Genomic DNA, 18,940 nt, shown 5'->3' with positions numbered 1-18,940 from the left:
GCAAGGCCCGGCCAAAACGCGCCCCCAGCAGCACCAAGCAAAGTAGCTCGCACGAGAAACAAGCCCAGCAGAGGAGCCCGTGTGTGAAAGAAGCCCGGCAGAGGAGCCCGTGTGTGAAAGAAGCCCGGCAGAGGAGCCGGAGTGGCTCCACTGCTGGGGGCACATCTTGGCTGGGCCTTGCAGGATCCGGGCCAGGCGCCTCTGCTCGCCCTCAGCAGCGCCCGGCAAAGTAGCTCGCACACGAAAGAAGCCCGGCAGAGGAGCTGGAGCGGCTCCGCTGCTGGGGGCGCGTCTCGGCCGGGGCCTTCCAGGATCCGAGCCGGGCGCCTCTGCTCACCACTCCGGCTCCTCTGCCGGGCTTGTTTCGCATGCGAGCTACTTTGCCGGGGGCTGCTGAGGGTGAACAGAGGCGCCCGGCCCGGATCCTGCAAGGCCCGGCCGAAACGCGCCCCCAGCAGCACCAAGCAAAGTAGCTCGCACGCAAAACAAGCCCAGCAGAGGAGCCCGTGTGTGAAAGAAGCCCGGCAGAGGAGCCCGTGTGTGAAAGAAGCCCGGCAGAGGAGCCGGAGCGGCTCCACTGCTGGGGGCGCGTCTTGGCTGGGCCTTGCAGGATCCGGGCCAGGCGCCTCTGCTTGCCCTCAGCAGCTCCCGGCAAAGTAGCTCGCACGCGAAACAAGCCCGGCAGAGGAGCCAGAGCAGCGAGCAGAGGTGGCCGGCCCGGATCCTGCAAGGCCCTGGCCGAGACGCGCCCCCAGCAGCGTCAGCCAAAGTAGCTCGCATGCAAAACAAGCCCGGCAGAGGAGCTGGAGCAGCTCCGCTGCTGGGGACGCGTCTTGGCCGGGCCTTGCAGGATCCAGGCCAGGCGTCTTTGCTCGCCGCTCCGGCTCCTCTGCCGGCCTTGTTTCATGTGCAAGCTACTTTGCCGGGAGCTGCTGAGGGCGAGCAGAGGCACCTGGCCCGGATCCTGCAAGGCCCGGCCGAGACGCACCCCCAGCAGCAGAGCTGCTCCGGCTCCTCTGCCGGGCTTCTTTCGCATGCAATTCTGGGCCAGGTGCTTCTGAGGGCAAGCAGAGGTGCCTGGCCCGGATCCTGCAAGGCCCCGGCCGAGACGCGCCCCCAGCAGCATCAGGCAAAGTAGCTCGCATGCAAAACAAGCCCGGCAGAGGAGCTGGAGCAGCTCCGCTGCTGGGGACGCGTCTCGGCCGGGCCTTGCAGGATCCAGGCCGGGCGTCTTTGCTCGCCGCTCCGGCTCCTCTGCCGGGCTTGTTTCATGTGTGAGCTACTTTGCCGGGAGCTGCTGAGGGCGAGCAGAGGTGCTTGGCCCAGATCCTGCAAGGCCCAGCCAAGACGCGCCCCCAGCAGTGGAACCGCTCCGGCTCCTCTGCCGGGCTTCTTTCACACACGGGCTCCTCTGCTGGGCTTCTTTCACACACGGGCTGCTGAGGGAAGATCTCTGGAGAGGAGCATAAGGTGGCAGGGAAGCTGCATGAGGGAAGGCTGCTCCAACAAGCCAGCATCCTTTCCACGCATGAGTGGAAATGGGGATTCCCTTTCAAGAAGGGCCAGCCTCCCTCATGCAGGACTGGGAAGTGCTGCTCCCTGCCTCCTCTTGCTCTCCAGAGATCTGTCAAGGCAGAAGAAGGAACACTCTCACACTCTCACTCTCTCTCACTCTCTCTCTCTCTCTCTCTCTCTCTCTCTCTCTCTCTCCAAGCTTGGAGACTAGGAGGCTATCTACATCTGAGCTAACAAACTACCAATCATGCCTGGGCTTGGGAAGAAGGCCCTTTCCATCCTCTGCACATGCTTGGCTGCAGATGTTTGGGGAGGTGAAGAGCTTGTGGGGGAATGAGATGTCCCCACATCAAATTAGCTGGTGCAACTTGTTCTCTCCTGACCCAGGCATTTCGAGTAAGCTGCGCTGAGTGAGCAGCATTGAGCTGGCCACGCCCACCCGGCCACGCCCACCCGGCCCCGAGGGCAACCATAACGCTGATGTGGCCCTCAGTGAAATTGAGTTTGACACCCCTGATCTAAGGGAACACCTGCTGCTGGCATCAACTTCCCATCGTCCAGTGCGCTTCCACAGGGAGGGCCTTCTTAGGGTACCGCCGGTCAAGGAATGCCGGCGGGTTATCCCCAGGGGAAGGGAGTTCTCTGTGGGCGTGCCGGCCCTTTGGAACCAACTTCCCACAGAGCTTAGAACTGCCCCCGACCTTCGCTCATTTCGCAGGGACTTGAAAACTTGGTTTTTTGAGCTGTCTGGCCCAGACTGAGGGGTTTTAATTATTTATTAATGGGGTTTTAGTTTAAATTCAGGGACTTAATTTAATCTTAGTTTTAATCGATTTTAACTTTGTATGTTATGTATTTTTAATTTTCCCCTGTAAACCGCCCTGAGTCCTACGGGAATAGGGCGGTATACAAGTTTAAATAATAAATAAATGTGTGTCCACGCTGTTTTCTTTTCACAATTTGAACAGTACAAAGAGCTACAGCATTGGCTCTGCTATTGGCTGTTTTAAATTTATCTATTTAAAAGATTATTACAATAAAACAAGGAAAGACAACTGGAGAAAAATGCCAGTTAATTAGAGCAAAAGTTGCAGCCCTCCTTAAACCATCATAAAAAGGTTTATAATTCCAATAAATGACTAAAATGATTCTATAAGAGCCATGGTAGCACAGTGGTTAGAGTGCAGTACTGCAGGCTATTTCTGCCAACAGTTTGGCAGTTCAATTCTCACCGGCTCAAGGTTGAGTCAGCTTTCCATCCTTCCAAATCAGTAAAATGAGGACCCAGACTGCTAGGGGCAATATGCTGACTGTGTAAACCACTTAGAGAGGGCTGTAAAGCACTGTGAAGTGGTATATAAGTCTAAGTGCTATTGCTATAATTACCGACATAATTTCTTTTCCTTGTATTTTTATAACAGCAGACCAAGAAACAAAATTATTTGACTATGGCATTGATAGTCCAATCTAGCATATTAAAAATTCCATGAAAAGACATTGTCAGAATGCTGTAAAAACAAAATAATTACATATTTTCATAAAATATAAAACTAAACAGAATAATTATAATTAAGAGTTTTATCAGTTATCCACACAATTATATGAAATTTATTTCTCTATTTTTCTGGATTTTTAATGTGATGTAACTTGAAAACACTCTCAATAAATGTAGTCACTCTTTCTCTATTTCTGAAAAATAAACTATAAACAATTAGCCAAACATGTGATTTTGATTTTAAAAAAAATTACCTGTAACCTGTTTATCTGGAAGAGATGGAATTGGAATGGCTGTTCCAAACTTAATTAAGAGGCGCTCATATAACCAGTCAAAATGTTTATATCTGTGATTGACTGATCGGTTGGTTTTCTGTAAAACAGACAAAAAAAACCTACTATATATATATATGAATTCCATAAAGCTGTAATGATTACAAGGGTTATATAATCAATATTATTAAATTTAGGGTTGAATAAACTGGAACACTGAGATATCCTGTGATAAGAGTCCTGGTACGCACTTACTGTACATGTAAGCTGATATTCGATGTAGCTCTTCAAACCATACATTTTAGAACCTTTTTTTGGATCAGCCACAACACAGTCAAATGTAGAAGTAGGATAAACCCACATTGGACCATAATCTCCAATCTACAGAATAACAAAGTTATATATTAATTCTAAGAATGCTATACATACCTTTTATATATATCTACCCAGATCTGTTATGATTTACTAGATTTATCTAAAAGCAATTAGCTCTTGTAAATATAAAACTCCAATAACTTTTCTGTTACTTAGTAGGGTATACTATTATATATAACAATGGATATTGATTTGAAGTAGGTAGACAATGCAACTTGAATAATTATTTCCCAAAGATTCCTTATTCATTACTTGGAAAAAGTAATCAAAGTACTGTATGCAATATGCTTTCAACTGGACAGCATGAAAGTTGATTTCAAGGGGGAAAAAATCCCCTAAAACTTAAAAAGAGGCATCAATTATGCTATAGGATGTTAAAGAAGAATTTAAGTCCATGTTCAATACTGAATTAATAAATTATAGGCTTCCATATTTTCAGAAATAAAGAATTGAGGTTTCACTGTCCCACATGCTGCCCTAACTATTTACTACTTTGCTTAAATGTGGTTCATATTTTTAAAGTATTTAATGATTCACGCAGTAGTTAAAATTTTAGATAGATTGGTATTAACTTACAATTATAGGAATTTTCTCTTTGGGTTTCACTAGCTGCTTTGCCAGCAGATACTGTTCCACTCCAGGTTTTGCAAATCCAGGAAATCTAATCAGAGAAATAAAATGACTCAAATCTTCTTTCACAGTATTTTTGTTGTATTCAGAAATGCCAGCCATGATTTATAGGTGCTTGACATTCGAGTGTGATAAATGGCCTTCTTAATAAAATATTTGAGCCCAAAATGATCTAGTCTCAACATAATTAACAACTGCCTCTGAAGTGTCTATCTCTACATACACTTTTAAGCCAGCTGTGATTGGCTGAATTCTTCCAATTAGAACAAACAGTGGATAGCAGCAGTTAGTACCAACTGCCACCAAAATACCATCTATTGGGCTCTTGAATTCTCTTCTGTCACTTGGGAAACCAGCTCTCCGATAAATCAGACTCTGTTCCAATCCCAAACAGATTCTCACCTCTACTCCCAACGCATGAAAAAGATTTGTCTATAGCAGGATTTTCATCTTACTTTCTAATCAGACCACATTTACATCTAGCCACACGTCTCTATTGAATACTGATTTCCAGTGATGAAAAAGCAGTCTTAGCACAATGTTTGGTAACTAGAGAAAGCTATTGACAGTCAGGATATAAAGCCTCCTAGGGTTATTTCAGCAATTCAAGCAGAATGTAAACTGATAAATATTAAAACCTTAGAGCAGCTAGAGTCAACTAGTGATATAATTTATTAAATGGAGATGAAATTTATCCTGTTAAAACAACTAACTGCATTGTTATCAACCGAAAATGAGAAGAACAAATGATATAACCAGTGAGCCAGAATTCCATCTGAATATTTGTTCAGTTTCAAATATTCAAATATTTCAACTGAGAGGCACAGTAAGTTTACTGTTAAAAAAGGAATCTCTCTACATTTTTATTTCAGAATAAAACATGACTAAAAGTTTAGAAAATACCATTCTCGTTTTTCTATCTCCTTCAGCTAAAATAAATAAAATCTCCTTTGAGTCGAATTTGATTCCTGTTACATTATTGGGCCAGTTAGTTAATAGATTAGACTGCCAGTACCTTCTGGATTTTTAAAAAACTTCCTAGTCTAGCCTAGAGCCCAGGAATGTCATGATGCTTTCCTATCCAAATACCAATTAAGCCTACTCCTCCTTGGCTTTTTGCAGTCAGCTCGATGCTGTTACAGTACTTAGCTAGGCCTTTCAACTGAAGAAAACATACTTTTTTTTTTAAATTACAGGATGCATCAGTTATTGATTGCGATTATTATTAAGAGAGGAATTCATATTTCTTTAATTTCTGTTCTCATTATAGTGCCATGCTACATGTCCTACTTGTTCAGTGGCAATTTCATAGCAGTTCCACGGCTGTTCCCACGTTGAAGCCCTGCTGAATCAGAGGGTTCTGCCTCTTTATAACCAGGATAGGGGGTAGCTGCTGATTTTGGCTCATCCCACTCTTCATCCCACTCATCATCTTCAGCCGCTGCTAAAGAACAAAGGACACCAACTGTGTGAGCAGCTAATTTTTAAAAAGAGTGTACATAACTAACTAGGATTTTCCAGCTTAGCTTCCCCTAACAGTTGTAGAGTATAGTGGCATGTTGTGGAAAACTGAAAGGACTGCTCAAATGTCAAGCAAATAAGCTACTATCATCTCAGTAATCTGTAATTTAATGAAATGGGGATTAAACATCTGTAGTTTTAAAAGAGTTTAGATGTATAAAAAAAAGGTTCCCCCGCACATGCGTGCTAGTCGTTTCCAACTCTAGGGGCCGGTGCTCATCTCCGTTTCAAAGCCGAAGAGCCAGTGCTTGTCCGAAGACGTCTCTGTGGTCATGTGGCCAGCATGACTAGACGCCAAAGGCGCATGGAACGCTGTTACCTTCCCACCATAGTGGTCCCTATTTTTCTACTTGCACTTTTACGTGCTTTCAAACTGCTAGGTTGGCAGAAGCTGGGATGAGTAACAGGCGGTCACTCTGCTACACGGCACTCGGGATTTGACCCACCAAACTGCCGATCTTCTGATTGACAAGCTCAGCGTCCTAACCCACTGAGCCATCGTGTCCCTTATTAGATGTATACCAAAGATTATTTTTTATTTATTTGACAAATTTATTTGCTGCTGCCCATCTGATCGTGGGGCTACTTTGGACAGCTTACAACAATAAAACAGTGAAAAATGATAGAAAAATGTAAAAATAACAATAGTAAAGGGATGAAACAATAAACAGTGGAAGTACAATAATACGGAGTTAAAAAGATGAATGGAGGGGGAGCAGGAAGTGCAGGGGAGAGGTGGGGTCAGCAAGTTAATCTAGCACCCACCTCCACTGATGTACTCCCCTTTTTGGTCCCCAGGGCAATCGGAAGAGTTAGGTCTTCAGGCCCTACTATTTATACTAAATAGTTTTGAAGATGAGGGGAACTAGGTGGCTATCTCAAATATGGTTCTGTATTTAATCAGATGGAAGAATACTTTTCAGTAAAATATATTAAAACATAAGATTGTTTTTGTTTTCCCATATAGTTCAATCTTCCCTGACATGCCCATCACTGAATTTAAGTAATAGATCTACACAGTATATAATGTGACAGATTACCATATATACATTCTGCCTCAGGTTCTCTAATACGTAGTCTTAGAAAACTCTGAATTATGCATTTCATCAAAAGTTAAAGTTAAGAGTCCAATCACCATTCCTAAAAATTATTATCAATGACAATCTCTACTGACCTGGACCTTGATAAGCTTGAGGATGACCAAATGCTGCTGCCTCCCAATTGTTCGGCGCACTATTTTTCTGCCTAGCTTCAGGTTTTGTTGACCAGGCATCACCAGCCGTTGTATTGTCCCAACTTGACCAGGGATCATTTGCGTTACTGGTAACCTATGACGAAGAAGATAAAGGAGCCATTAGTCTAAGGGAATAGCATTAATAAAAAAGTGAAAGTATTTGGAACTAATTTTAAAACTACACCATTTTTTAAAAGTACATTTTTTTCAAAGAACAATCAAAATTATATTCTAGAAGGAAATAACACATAAGAATGAATAACAGATTTGGAAATTTTGCTTCCTCTTAGTATTTAAATCAAGTATGTTTGGGAAAAAAGCAAATTTCTAGTAATAACAGAAATGTATGTAATTGATTATATCATGCAAGTTTTACTTGCTAGTATAAAATTTTAAAAAACTCTGAAAATATGATTGTCCAATTAAGTTGTTTATAATATTTCTCTCAAAATATAACCAAATTCAAGCAATACCAGTGTTCAGTTCAATATTTTTGAAAACATCATAAATTCAACATTAGAAATTAGAATTTTCCTGATAATTAAAAAGAAGATAGTAGGTATGGAAAATTCTATCTTACTTACTGAGCTAAAACATAGAAAAGTATTTTAATGTATACAGAATATCTTTATTCTCCTCTGCAACACAGATATACTGTAGTTAAATCAGAAAGTGCTTAGTTAAAAAGTTTCCTAACCAAACTTCAAATCATGGTGTAGGATCCTGTTTTATTCCAAACTTGAAAATGAGAACTTCTCAGTTCAGAAAAAACTGATGATTGGATGCTTCCTGATTCAATTACAGTAGAGAAAGGCAAGAATGTTGCAATGCATTGGAAAATTAGTGACACATATTTGTCTTAATAAATTAGATTTGCAATTAGAAACAGTTGCTACAATTGTAAGGTAAGATACAGATGGCCCGGTTTGATGACCCTGAGGCAAAGAAGCGAAAAATGACATGGCAAAGGAAGAAAGCAAGAATAAGATTGAAGAAATACGGACATACCTAAGTGGCCTGAAATAGATAATACCAAAATAGACAGGATTGTACTTGGATTACGAGCGATTGTTTTGATGAGTAGATAAAAATACTAATTAAAAAAACAAAACACAGATTTATGAACACTAACATTGAAATATTGAGCTCTTTAAATGAAATGGATTAAGATGTATATATGTTAAGAATGATACAATGTAACTATTATACTTGGATGTAGTGACATGAAAGGATGTATTAAATGTTGAAACGGGAGAAATTTTGGTTAATTTTCAATATGTGGAAACCATAAATGAGAAATAAGAATATTATATTGTCCTCTTCCTTTCTCCTCCTTGCAATTGGTATCCTAATGACTACCGTTCTTATTTTGTACTACTAAGTTGTTGATATGGAAATGAGATAAATAAGAAGTATATTTACATTACTAGGTATCAGAAAAAATTGTATAAAGGGAAAGGAGGTTATGTAGAAATATGAAAATGAGAAACTTTAAACGTTTAATTTTAATATCAATGTAAAATTAAAGCTGGAAAAATATATAAGGTGTTTGATATCTTAAAGATAGAATGCTAAAATATAAAATATACCAAAGTATTGACAAATATAAGAAAACTATTAAATGACTGAGGGATAGCAATGAGAAGTATGTTAATTTAGATAAGAGATAATATGTATTAAAAGAAACAAGAGAGAGGAAGTATTGGTTACAACAATTTGGAGATTTGTAATAATATGTATTTGTCTGAAATGGAACTATTGTAACCCAGACACCATGTTGCTTTTATCTATCTATCTATCTATCTATCTATCTATCTATCTATCTATCTATCTATCTATCTATCTATCATCTATCTATTTCAATTTAAAGATACTATTGTAATATTGGAAAACTAATTAAAAAAAAGATACAGATGGCCCCCCTACTCTGCTATTCTTTAGAAGAATTGTGAAGATCTGTCTCTTCACCCAGGCCTTTCGTAAAGGAGAGTTAAAGATTTGCTTCATTCTATCTGGTTTGTCATAGTTGCAAACTTTTATTAATTTTATTGAAATTTCTTTGTTGGATTGTTTTGATCTGCCTCCAAATTCCTTTAATCATAGTGAATCTTCTAGGTTGTACATTGCCAGTTTTCCCTCATCCAGAATCTAAGAGCCTCCAGGAACTGAGATCTTCTGCCCAATCTGTGGTGGAGATAATTGAGTATCACCCATTGACTGATAATATATCACCTCATGCCAACAGATAACTTCTCCCAGTTATCTCCTCTAAGTGATAACTGTGGGGAAGGGGAAGAAGAATGGCCAAGCCCTATGACAATCTAGACCAGATATCTCAAGAATGCCAGCTCTTCCCTAAATCAACAGAAACTGGTCTCTAAGAAAGGAGGAAAACCATTGCTCCTAGGGCTGGCTTTAGGCTAAGACTGAGTAGGCACTGGCATAGAGTACCAAAAATTAGGGAATGCTAACGTCATGCCTTATTCTGAATCATTCTAAAAGTGCTTCACAACACTTAACATTATTCTTAACATCAATGAGAGATGGTGTCAATGTAACTTAGGGGCAGCATATTCTCTGCAGCTAGCACAGCATAATCCTTGGTTTACCCAGAAAGATACCTTAGTATTAAAGGCAATTGAAATATTCGACAAGAAGAGATGCTCATTCCCCATAACCCAGCGAGAGGAGGAATATAGCAAATGTCAGCTGGGAGGCAGCAGGGGATGGCAGGGACAGGCAGTGGTGGTGGAGTGCAGGGCAACCAAAAAGGCAGAGTTGGGGGTTAAGCAAGTAAGGCAAGACAGGAGTAGTGTGAGTACCTTGCCTACCAACTGCAATGTCGACCATCTGCAACTAGGATTACTGGAACTGCCATTTGTAAGTGGTGCAGTCATGTGATGTTTTGCCTAATAACTACTTCGCTTAGCGATGGAAATTCTCGTCCCAACTAAGACTGTTAAGCAGATATTATCTGTATATAAAATAAAAGTTACATAGTTCTACTAGAGCTTTATTACTTTTTTGAGTTTCTCCAGTTTGCCAGAAGCTTAAACTGAGATGGTAGAAGCAATGCAAAAATTACAGAGATTTTGTTAACTGGAGGACACAGTAAGCCAACTGAAGAAAAATCGACTGGCATGGTCAAGTTCTATACTATAATCAATCTGAACTAATAAAAGAGAAAGCTTAACTGTAGATGGAATATAATGAAACAGAATTAGCAATGTAATATTTACACAAAGATCTCAAATGGAAATACTACTGAACCACAGTTTTGCATTATGAGAATGAGCTACTGCAGTGAGCCGTAAAGAATTTCGAAGTTTTCACTTCTGTTTTTAGATTATTATAATCTCATGTAATGATCTGTTAAAACAAATCATCTTTAGATCATAGTTTTGAAAATAGTTTGTATTAACCTGACACATTTGGAAACTCTAATGCAGGGGTGTCAAACTGCCGGCCTGTGAGCCGATTGCAGCATATGGAGGCCATGCCCACCCCAGCTTCGGCAACTCAAAAAAAGTCACGATACGTCACATCACATGACGTGGTGAGTTTGACACCTGTGCTCTAGTGAATTTCCACTAGGGAAGACTAGGGTTTTGATTAAAATTATGAAACATGCACACATACAAATTCACTTATGGTCAAGAAATAAATATAAATTTTAGAAGGTGGCTTAGTATATACTTTATGAGGTAATTAGTGATGTTTACAAAGGTGATGAGAATTTCTAAATGGGGGACAGACTATATTTTTTTGATAATGTCAAGAGTACCTCTTGACAAAACCTACTTAATATTACCTATTTAATATTTAATGTAATAGGTCTCAATATTTAGTAATCCCCTTAGGTCTGCAAAAATTCTAATTCTCCTCTCTTTCAGCATCTTACAAATTATCTCAATAATAAGTGAGAGGAAGGAGAGAAATTAGAATTCAGCTGACCCTTATCAAATTTCTGTGCTTGCGGGAACTACCGTATGTCATCCTTTTTTTTTAACTAATCTTCAAGTAAACCTAGCCTATTTCCTATGTGATAGGAAATTGCTAGGAAAATTTCATGGCTGCACAGTGATTTGAACAAATCTTATTCTCCACTTTTACTAATAAAATGGTTGCTAATTAAGTTTTTGCTTACTATAAAATCAAAACCCAAAGCAATTTGAGCTATCAAATTATTTTGTATTATTGTACTATTGTATTTAATCAATACTTTTTTACATTTTTTTTACATTTGCTATTTGCAAGAGCAAATAGATTTGTATTTACTAATGCAAAAAAACAAAAAAGCAAATGGGGCTCTTTACTGACCTATGGACTACAAAGATTTAAATATTGTGAAATAAAACCAGTACAGATACAAATCTACATTACAATATGCAGTAAAGGGAAATGGGAAAGCTGATAAAAATCATTTTTATAATGACTAGTCCCTAAATGTCCCCTGCCTGCTACTGGGTTCTGAATGTACAGAGTTTCTTTCGATCCCTAAAACTAAAAAGTTTCTAGGCGAGGACAGAAATCTGGAAAATTTGACAAGCTATTGAACCTTGGAAAAATTAGTGATCCAGAGAAACAAGTTTATCTAGATCAGCATCTTATAATTTTTTCTAATGCAACAATTCCTTGAAATCCGGCAAACAAAATAAGGAATGGAGCTAGAAGGTAGTATCAGAAAACTTTGAAAAAAATGAACAAAAAAGAACTCATAGCATGAAGAGTATATATTTTCTTGAAATAACCAAATATCTCTCTCTCTGTGGGGACTCACCAGCTGAGCTTAAGTGAGGTTTTTCCACTGTCTAAAATTCCCATTTACTATAATTCACATATTCTTTATGCCAAGGTCACAGCCAATCCGGTCTTTAACCTTATATGCATACAATAGGACTGTTCTCCTTTTAAAACCCAAACTTACATGTTTCAAATATCCATGCTTTTACGGACATCTTGGAGTGTACCTGATGTTGCAGATGGGGGTTAGACATACATAGAGAAACTTGTGGGCCTTAATGAGTAATAAATTGAAGAATTAAAGAAAACCCTCTGGTTAGGCTGACAAAAATAAAAATCATAATTTAGATATAGCATACCTATATCACTAATATACAAGCAATTACTACTGATTGAATCATTCTGACGACAGATTTTAAAGAAGACACAGAAACTTCTACCTGCACAATAGTAAAATACATTAGCTACACATTAGCAACTGAACTAGTGAAAAAATTTGATTTAATGTTTAGAGGCACAGCAAAACTAATATAAAATTCCCAATTGTTCATGAAAAGTTATCTTGTTTGTGTAAATCAGAGACAGGCAGCTGTTTCATATCATAGGAAGGCACACTTAATTTTTCATCAGGTTGGATTTTTTCTGTTCTATGGGATTAAAATTCAAATTTCTTTATTAATGGCCTTGTGAGGTTGTATTTTTAGTTCATTCCAAAAACTGTTTCAAGACTATTTCGGGACTTAAGTTATTTCCCACCTCAAAATTATGAGAAAACGTTTATTCTATTTCAGCATGCTAATCGAATTCTAGGAAAACTGCAAAAATCTGGTCAAAGAAACATATAGTTCTAAAGTTATAGGTTCATCCAGTTACAATCACATTCAGTGGAACCAAAATAATAATAAAAAATTAGTGTGCTTCCCAACTGTTAGGTCTCCATTTGCATACAAAAAAGTAAAATAAAGTTAAAAAGGAAAGAAAAAACTATCAATTCTTTTCATGATATGTATTAGGTGTATTAGCAGTACAGATCAAATATATATATTTACATATACATATTTCCCATTAGGAAAGATAATTCCATAGTTGTTTCGATAACCCACTTCAAAAGGCTTCATGAAGTTTCCTTCATTCTATACAATTCACCATGCTTCTAGCACTCAAGAATACTATTAAAATACATACTTGGCTATTGTTTTTCATGGCTTGCGAATTCGTCTGTGAAGCATTTGAGGAGAAGCTGTCAAAAAAGGCTTGATCAGCTACCAAAATTCCATCTCTGGTGCTTTCATGTATAATCTGAAAAGCAGAAGGTTGCTGAAAAAACATTCTAAAATCAAAGAATAATTATTTCTATTAAGGATCTAATTTTGAACTTCATGGAGCACATACATTCAGGAATACATCTTCTCCATTTAGACCAGGTGCCTAACTTAATCAAACTTTTTTTAAAAAAACTTTTTAAAAAAGTTTCCATTTTATTTTATGCGTTCTGAGTGCAAACTGAATGCCTACAGATATTCAGCAAGAAAAAACAGACCAGTACAAAGTCGGAAAACATGCAAAGCATGGCTTCTGGTTTTGTTTTTAATCCAGCAGAACCCATAGAAGGCATCTGTGTTTGCTTCTGTGTAACCAATTAATGTGCTGCATCTGACTATATGAGTGTCTGTTTCTGCTTTCCTTTTCTCTTGCATCTCTGTGTATATATGTTCACTGGAAAAGTCCAGGATGAACTATATATATTCCACTATGGGTCATGTGACTTAGAATGGAAGATTCATCTGAATTACCGCACAACTCACTCTCATAATATAATGAGAATTTTTTTCCCTATAACTTTTGTCTCTACAGCCTCCGACCCGATCTGGCCCATTTTTGACACGCCATCTTTCTTTTGCCAGTTTTTCCCTATGCCAAATTTGGCCTGTTATATTCCATTTTTGGAGAGTTATATGCTCGTAAACAGATTTTCTGATCCCTTTTAGCTAATCTATTTCCAACATTCTGTTGGCCTGAGAAAAAATAACAAAGCAGGAAAAGCATGCAGAACCTAGTTCTGAATTTTTCTATGTCTTTAAAAATAGCTTCTGTCTGGGTCATATGACCAGGCCAGAGGAGTTGAAATGGAGGAGCTGGCAACATTCCCAATCGCTTACCCATGGCTGCAACAGGGAAAATTTTATGGATTTTCTTCAGTGCTTTTTTTTGTAAAAGAAAAAGGTGCCGGAACTGACACATATCATACAACCCGCCTTGCCTACCCTACAATGTTCCATCCCAAAAAGGTGCCGGAACTCCGTTCTGAGCGTTCTATGAGAAAAAAGCCCTGATTTTCTTTCTCTCTAACTCAATCCACCCTAATTTCAAATATTTCTACTATCCATACCAAATTTGGCTGCTGTTTTTTTCTGCTCACTTTTTGGAGCTTAATCAGGCCAATGGATAGACATTCTCAACATAGTTTATTTTCATAATTCCATTTAGCTGGAAAGAATAAAAAAAATTAGATGTCTATATGAAACTCTCACGTAACCAATTTAGCATTTTTTAAATCTTCCTAGTCAATAATCTAAAGCAGATTCTTTAACCAAAAGTCTAGCTCGAGACTCATATGCAAAAAAAGAATTTTACTGAACACATATGACTCACCCAGTTTGTGTATGTTCCATAAATTATACAGTATTACTTTCTGTTTCAGGGATCATATGATTTTACATTTAAGGATCAACATTTTGTGATTTGGTTTAGTCTAGATAACCGAATTGTGTACCATATAAAATACTGTATATAAGATTGCCAATAAGTCTACTTATATATTATATGACAGCTTCATTTTATATATTGATAAATATTGTTTTATTATAATATCTTACTTCAACATAATCTGTAGGAACCAGTCCTTTTTCTCCTTGGCTGTTTTTGCCTTCCAGCCAGCCTCCACCTACATCCTAAAATAATTTTTAAAATATGGGGTTAGCATATTTTGAATTATAAAAGAAATTATAAAAGTTAAATTATAAAAGAAATTATATTTTCAATTTTCAAAAATAAAATTACACTCTATGTTTTACATATTGTTATACCTTCAATAGCCAATTTTAGTTTCTTCCTTCCTGAAAAGCACAATGGTATTTTTCTTATTTTTTTTCCCCTTAGAATCATTCGAGAAATAAAATCAGATTATTTTATGGGCTAATTTCATGGATAGCAAATAATATTTTCATAGTTAATTCTGACCAAAACATTTGTATTACAAGAAAAAAGCATAATCAATAAAACCTCTAATGCTTCTTGCAGGTTATTTATTTGTAATTGCCTGCAGAAGTTTATAGGATATCCACAAAGTATCTTCTTTCAAACTCCTTGTTTTCCTACCATTTCCTCTATTTTTCATAACACAGATAATCAAATGACAGAGAAAACTATAGAATACTTTAGATTTTTATAATAATCCTATTACTTGTTTGGTAATAATTCCCACCAATTCCAATGACTCACTCTTAAGCCCAGGTATTCAGGTATAACCCAATTCTTTTTATTTCTTAACTCTATTTATCAATAAATATTTGAAACTTTGAGAAATCGTTGAACAAATTGCCCTAGGGAACTCAGTCAGCTTGTTTATATATGTAAACCTATATCAAATAAAGCCCATATTGTTATTAATCTGCATGAGAAAAAGATGTGCTTTAGGGTTTTTTTGCAATAAAATTAATGAACATTTTCATAATTAAAATTTCAAAACGATTAGTACACATTATTTAGGACATATTATAGTACATATTTTTGCCTACTAAAGTGCCTTACCGGATTAGTAATTGTAATGATTTCTCCTTCATTAACTGTTAGCTCATTATTTCCTGGTTCAGCAGCAAAGTCATACATCACTCGAGCCTATAAGGTATGCAAAAAATTCTACGTGAATGACCTGTTTAACTCAAGCTTATGAGGAAAAACAACATAATCTGAAATTCATTGATTAGCATTTTGAAAACATGAATACCTAAAATCCAAATAAAATTCAAATTCCAAAAATATTTTAAATGGAATCGAGTAAGGCAAGTCTGAAGAACCAATTCTCAATATCTCCAACCTTTTGGCTGCAATTAATCAAATCAAATCAAATTTATTTTTTCCTTTGCATAATTAAACATGGCACAAACTAAATTGGTAGAATCAAACACAAAAGTCTATCAAGCCTCTACGTTTGAAGAATAAATGCTGCATGACATAATGCAGCTATTACTTTCCAAGACTCACAAGCAGGGCATAAAATCAATTCTTTTTCACAGGAACTTGGTGGTCAGAGACATCCTGCTTTTACATATGGATATTTCATTAAATCACTGGGTTCAGTAATAGGAAATCCAGCTCTGCCCTTTTTTTTCTTCCAGGAGGCTACCACAGTCTGACCCACGCAATGACTCATGCTAGCACCACTCTTGCTTTAGGGCAGGGGTCACCAACCCCGGTCCATGGACCAGCACTGTGCTGCGGCATGCCAGAAACTGGGCCACGCAAACAAGTGAAGCCTCATCTGTGGGATGCAGGTAGCATGCAAAACCACACCCCCTCTGGTCTATGGAAAAACTTTTCTCCACGGAACCAGTCCTTGGTGTCCAAAAGGTGGTGGACCTCTGCTTTAGGGCTTTAATAGCTGCCTAATACACATACATTTTCTGAATGAAGCTTTTCTGCTGCTCTATACATTCATTTAGCAGATCTTGGCCAGGATAAAGAGAGAAGAAAGTCATCTCAACCTTTCTCTTTCAACTGAGAAGTACTAAAGAGAACCAACAGGCAAAAATATGAGAGATTAGCTTTTCTTTAGTTATCAACACGGATCATGATAATACATACCAGATTTGACATGCTTATCCAAATTAAATCCATTAAGAGGATGATCGAACAGGATCTGCCCAAATGACACTTTTAATACTTTATGAATGAAAGTCATAATACTAAAGCAACAAACTTATACTGGAGGAATAACTGAAAGAAGAGAGCTCTTAATGGTCCGATATATCCCAATCAAATAGCAATTAAGAAACCAAAGAAACAATGATATAAACTATTTATCTCCCATTCCAATTTCCTAAAACATATTTCAAAGCTAATATTTTAAGAAACACACTGAATTGTATTCCACCTCCATGTACATGCAAGTACAGTGGACTCTACTGTCACATTATTCACCAAAGCACCAGAGGGCAGGACAAGAAACAATGGTTGGAAACTGAACAAAGAAAGAAGCAACCTAGAATTAAGGAGAAACTTCCTGACAGGACAATTAACCAGTGGAACAGCTTGCCTCCAAAAATGTTGGGCACTCCATCATTGGAGGTTTTTTAAGAAGAGAGTAGACAGTCGTTTGTCTGAGATAGTATAGGTTCTCCTGCTTGAGCGGTGGGCTGGACTAGAAGATCTCCAAGGTCCTGTTCTGTTCTGTTCTATTCTTATTTTTATTCCTATTCTTATTCTTCCCCTCTCCAAACATGGTCAAGCCCCATTTGAACACTCATTTTTTTCATTGTATTATACTGATTTTCAGATTACTTCTGTGGAATTTATTGAGCCATCAATAGACTATTTCTTCTAAAAGATACTATAAGTGCATATTATTTTCAAACCTTTTCAGGCTTAGTTAAAAATCCTGGAACCTTGATCAAGGGACAAAGCTTAATGTTTGAAAAAAATGGCTCTGTTTATGTTGATTTTTTTTTATTCTTAGTGTCTTATTATTATTATATCCTACTGTTTTACATATAACTCAAGGCAGTGAACAGATGGCAAACCCATCAAATTCTTGATATTCTGCGAAACATAATTTGAAAAGAATTGTGTTTTAGATCATTGATTTACACGCTATTTACATCCTACTGTCACTGTACATGGTGCCTTACAACTCACTGCCCCAGAAGCTTTTGATCCAAAATTTAACACAAAAGGAAAAAATAAAATAAAAACAAATGAAAATAAATAAAATATGCCTCTTGGTTGAAGCAGAGGAGTCAAATTCCTTTACCACCATTTAACTCTTATCTGGATTTGTACAGCTCCTGTACATGTTATTCTTTCAATGTGCTTAAGCTTAATTACTGGTACAATTATAGGTGGAAAAATGGGAACCAAAATTGACGTTCAATAGCTAATTACAATATCACATTCAACATTATTTCTGCTGTATCTTTGTTAGCTAGATGCATAAGAATATTTTTATTAAAGTGGAATTTCATTATGATAAACAACATTTCAATCACTTCAGAGATGAACTATTTTCCCCACCGCACAATAAAATTTCACCAAACACAGCAATACCCATTTAGCAGTAATCTCAACTTAATCTGATATAAATTAACTCTGAGTCGACCCATGTATATCCTTCCTCTAGATGTTGCATGTGACCAAATATTAAGTAAAACATCTGCTCTAATTATAGCTTCTTTTCCCCGACATTAAAATTATGCCACACTCTACAAGTTATACAGTAATCATTAGTCATATTTCATACTTCAAGTGCACATTAAAAGGTGGCAGGATAGCAAATATCTTCTTTTGAAATGCTGATGCTACAAACGAAGCACAGTAAAGTTTGTTTCAGTCATGATAAAAACAAAAACAGGCACTTTATTATACATCAGGGGTCCTCAACCCATGGTCCATGGACTAGTACCAGGCTGCAGCATGCCAGCAAGCAGTCTGCACAAACAAAGAAAGCCCCATCCACGGGATGCAGTCAGTACACAAAACCATGTCCCCTCCGGTCCATGGAAAAACCTCTCTCCACGGAACCAGTCCCTGGTGCCCAAAAGGTTGGGGACCTCTGTTATAAATAAGACAAATACAGAATTAAAGTAAATATCTTTCACTGGAACTCATGGAAGATAATAGATAACCAGCCAGGTTTTGACTAAGGAAATGGACATTTGGAAATTATTTTCAAAGATACAATGACATTGGTAGAAAGTGCCATTTAAAGCCATTAAAATTAACTTTGTGCTATATTCAAGAATACAAATTAAAACATTAGTGACAGATGTTTGCTTGTTGTTTACCTGAACACATCCTAGTAATGGGAAGCCCACAATTTCTCTAAATATTGGTTCTACCACCAAACATTGTTAGAAAATGTTTTCTTCAATTCATTCAAAA

General features: G+C 37.7%; 1 protein-coding gene across 5 annotated transcripts in view; it reads right to left on the bottom strand.

Annotated features, from left to right (window-relative positions):
- The window catches only part of SNX9 (sorting nexin 9), a 43,332-nt gene that overhangs the window by 10,694 nt on the left and 13,698 nt on the right, over positions 1-18,940 (bottom strand). For 4 of the 5 annotated variants that reach the window (XM_083352774.1, XM_083352773.1, XM_083352775.1 and 1 more), the window contains 8 exons: positions 15,596-15,682; positions 14,662-14,736; positions 12,971-13,084; positions 6,983-7,136; positions 5,578-5,731; positions 4,234-4,318; positions 3,538-3,663; positions 3,265-3,382 (listed from right to left, as the gene is read on the bottom strand). In XM_083352774.1, coding sequence (XP_083208900.1) covers positions 3,265-3,382; positions 3,538-3,663; positions 4,234-4,318; positions 5,578-5,731; positions 6,983-7,136; positions 12,971-13,084; positions 14,662-14,736; positions 15,596-15,673 — 904 coding nt within the window. In that variant the 5' untranslated portion in view covers positions 15,674-15,682. Of the gene's footprint in view, positions 1-3,264; positions 3,383-3,537; positions 3,664-4,233; positions 4,319-5,577; positions 5,732-6,982; positions 7,137-12,970; positions 13,085-14,661; positions 14,737-14,871; positions 15,302-15,595; positions 15,683-18,940 lie in introns of those variants that run through there. The other variant, XM_083352777.1, reaches the window with a different exon arrangement.

The sequence above is a fragment of the Vipera ursinii genome, assembly GCF_947247035.1.
Source record: "Vipera ursinii genome assembly, chromosome: 1".
Classification (NCBI taxonomy): Eukaryota; Metazoa; Chordata; class Lepidosauria; order Squamata; family Viperidae; genus Vipera; species Vipera ursinii.
The sequence above is the reverse complement of the archived record's forward strand: the minus strand, read 5'-3'. Positions and strand labels throughout refer to the sequence as shown.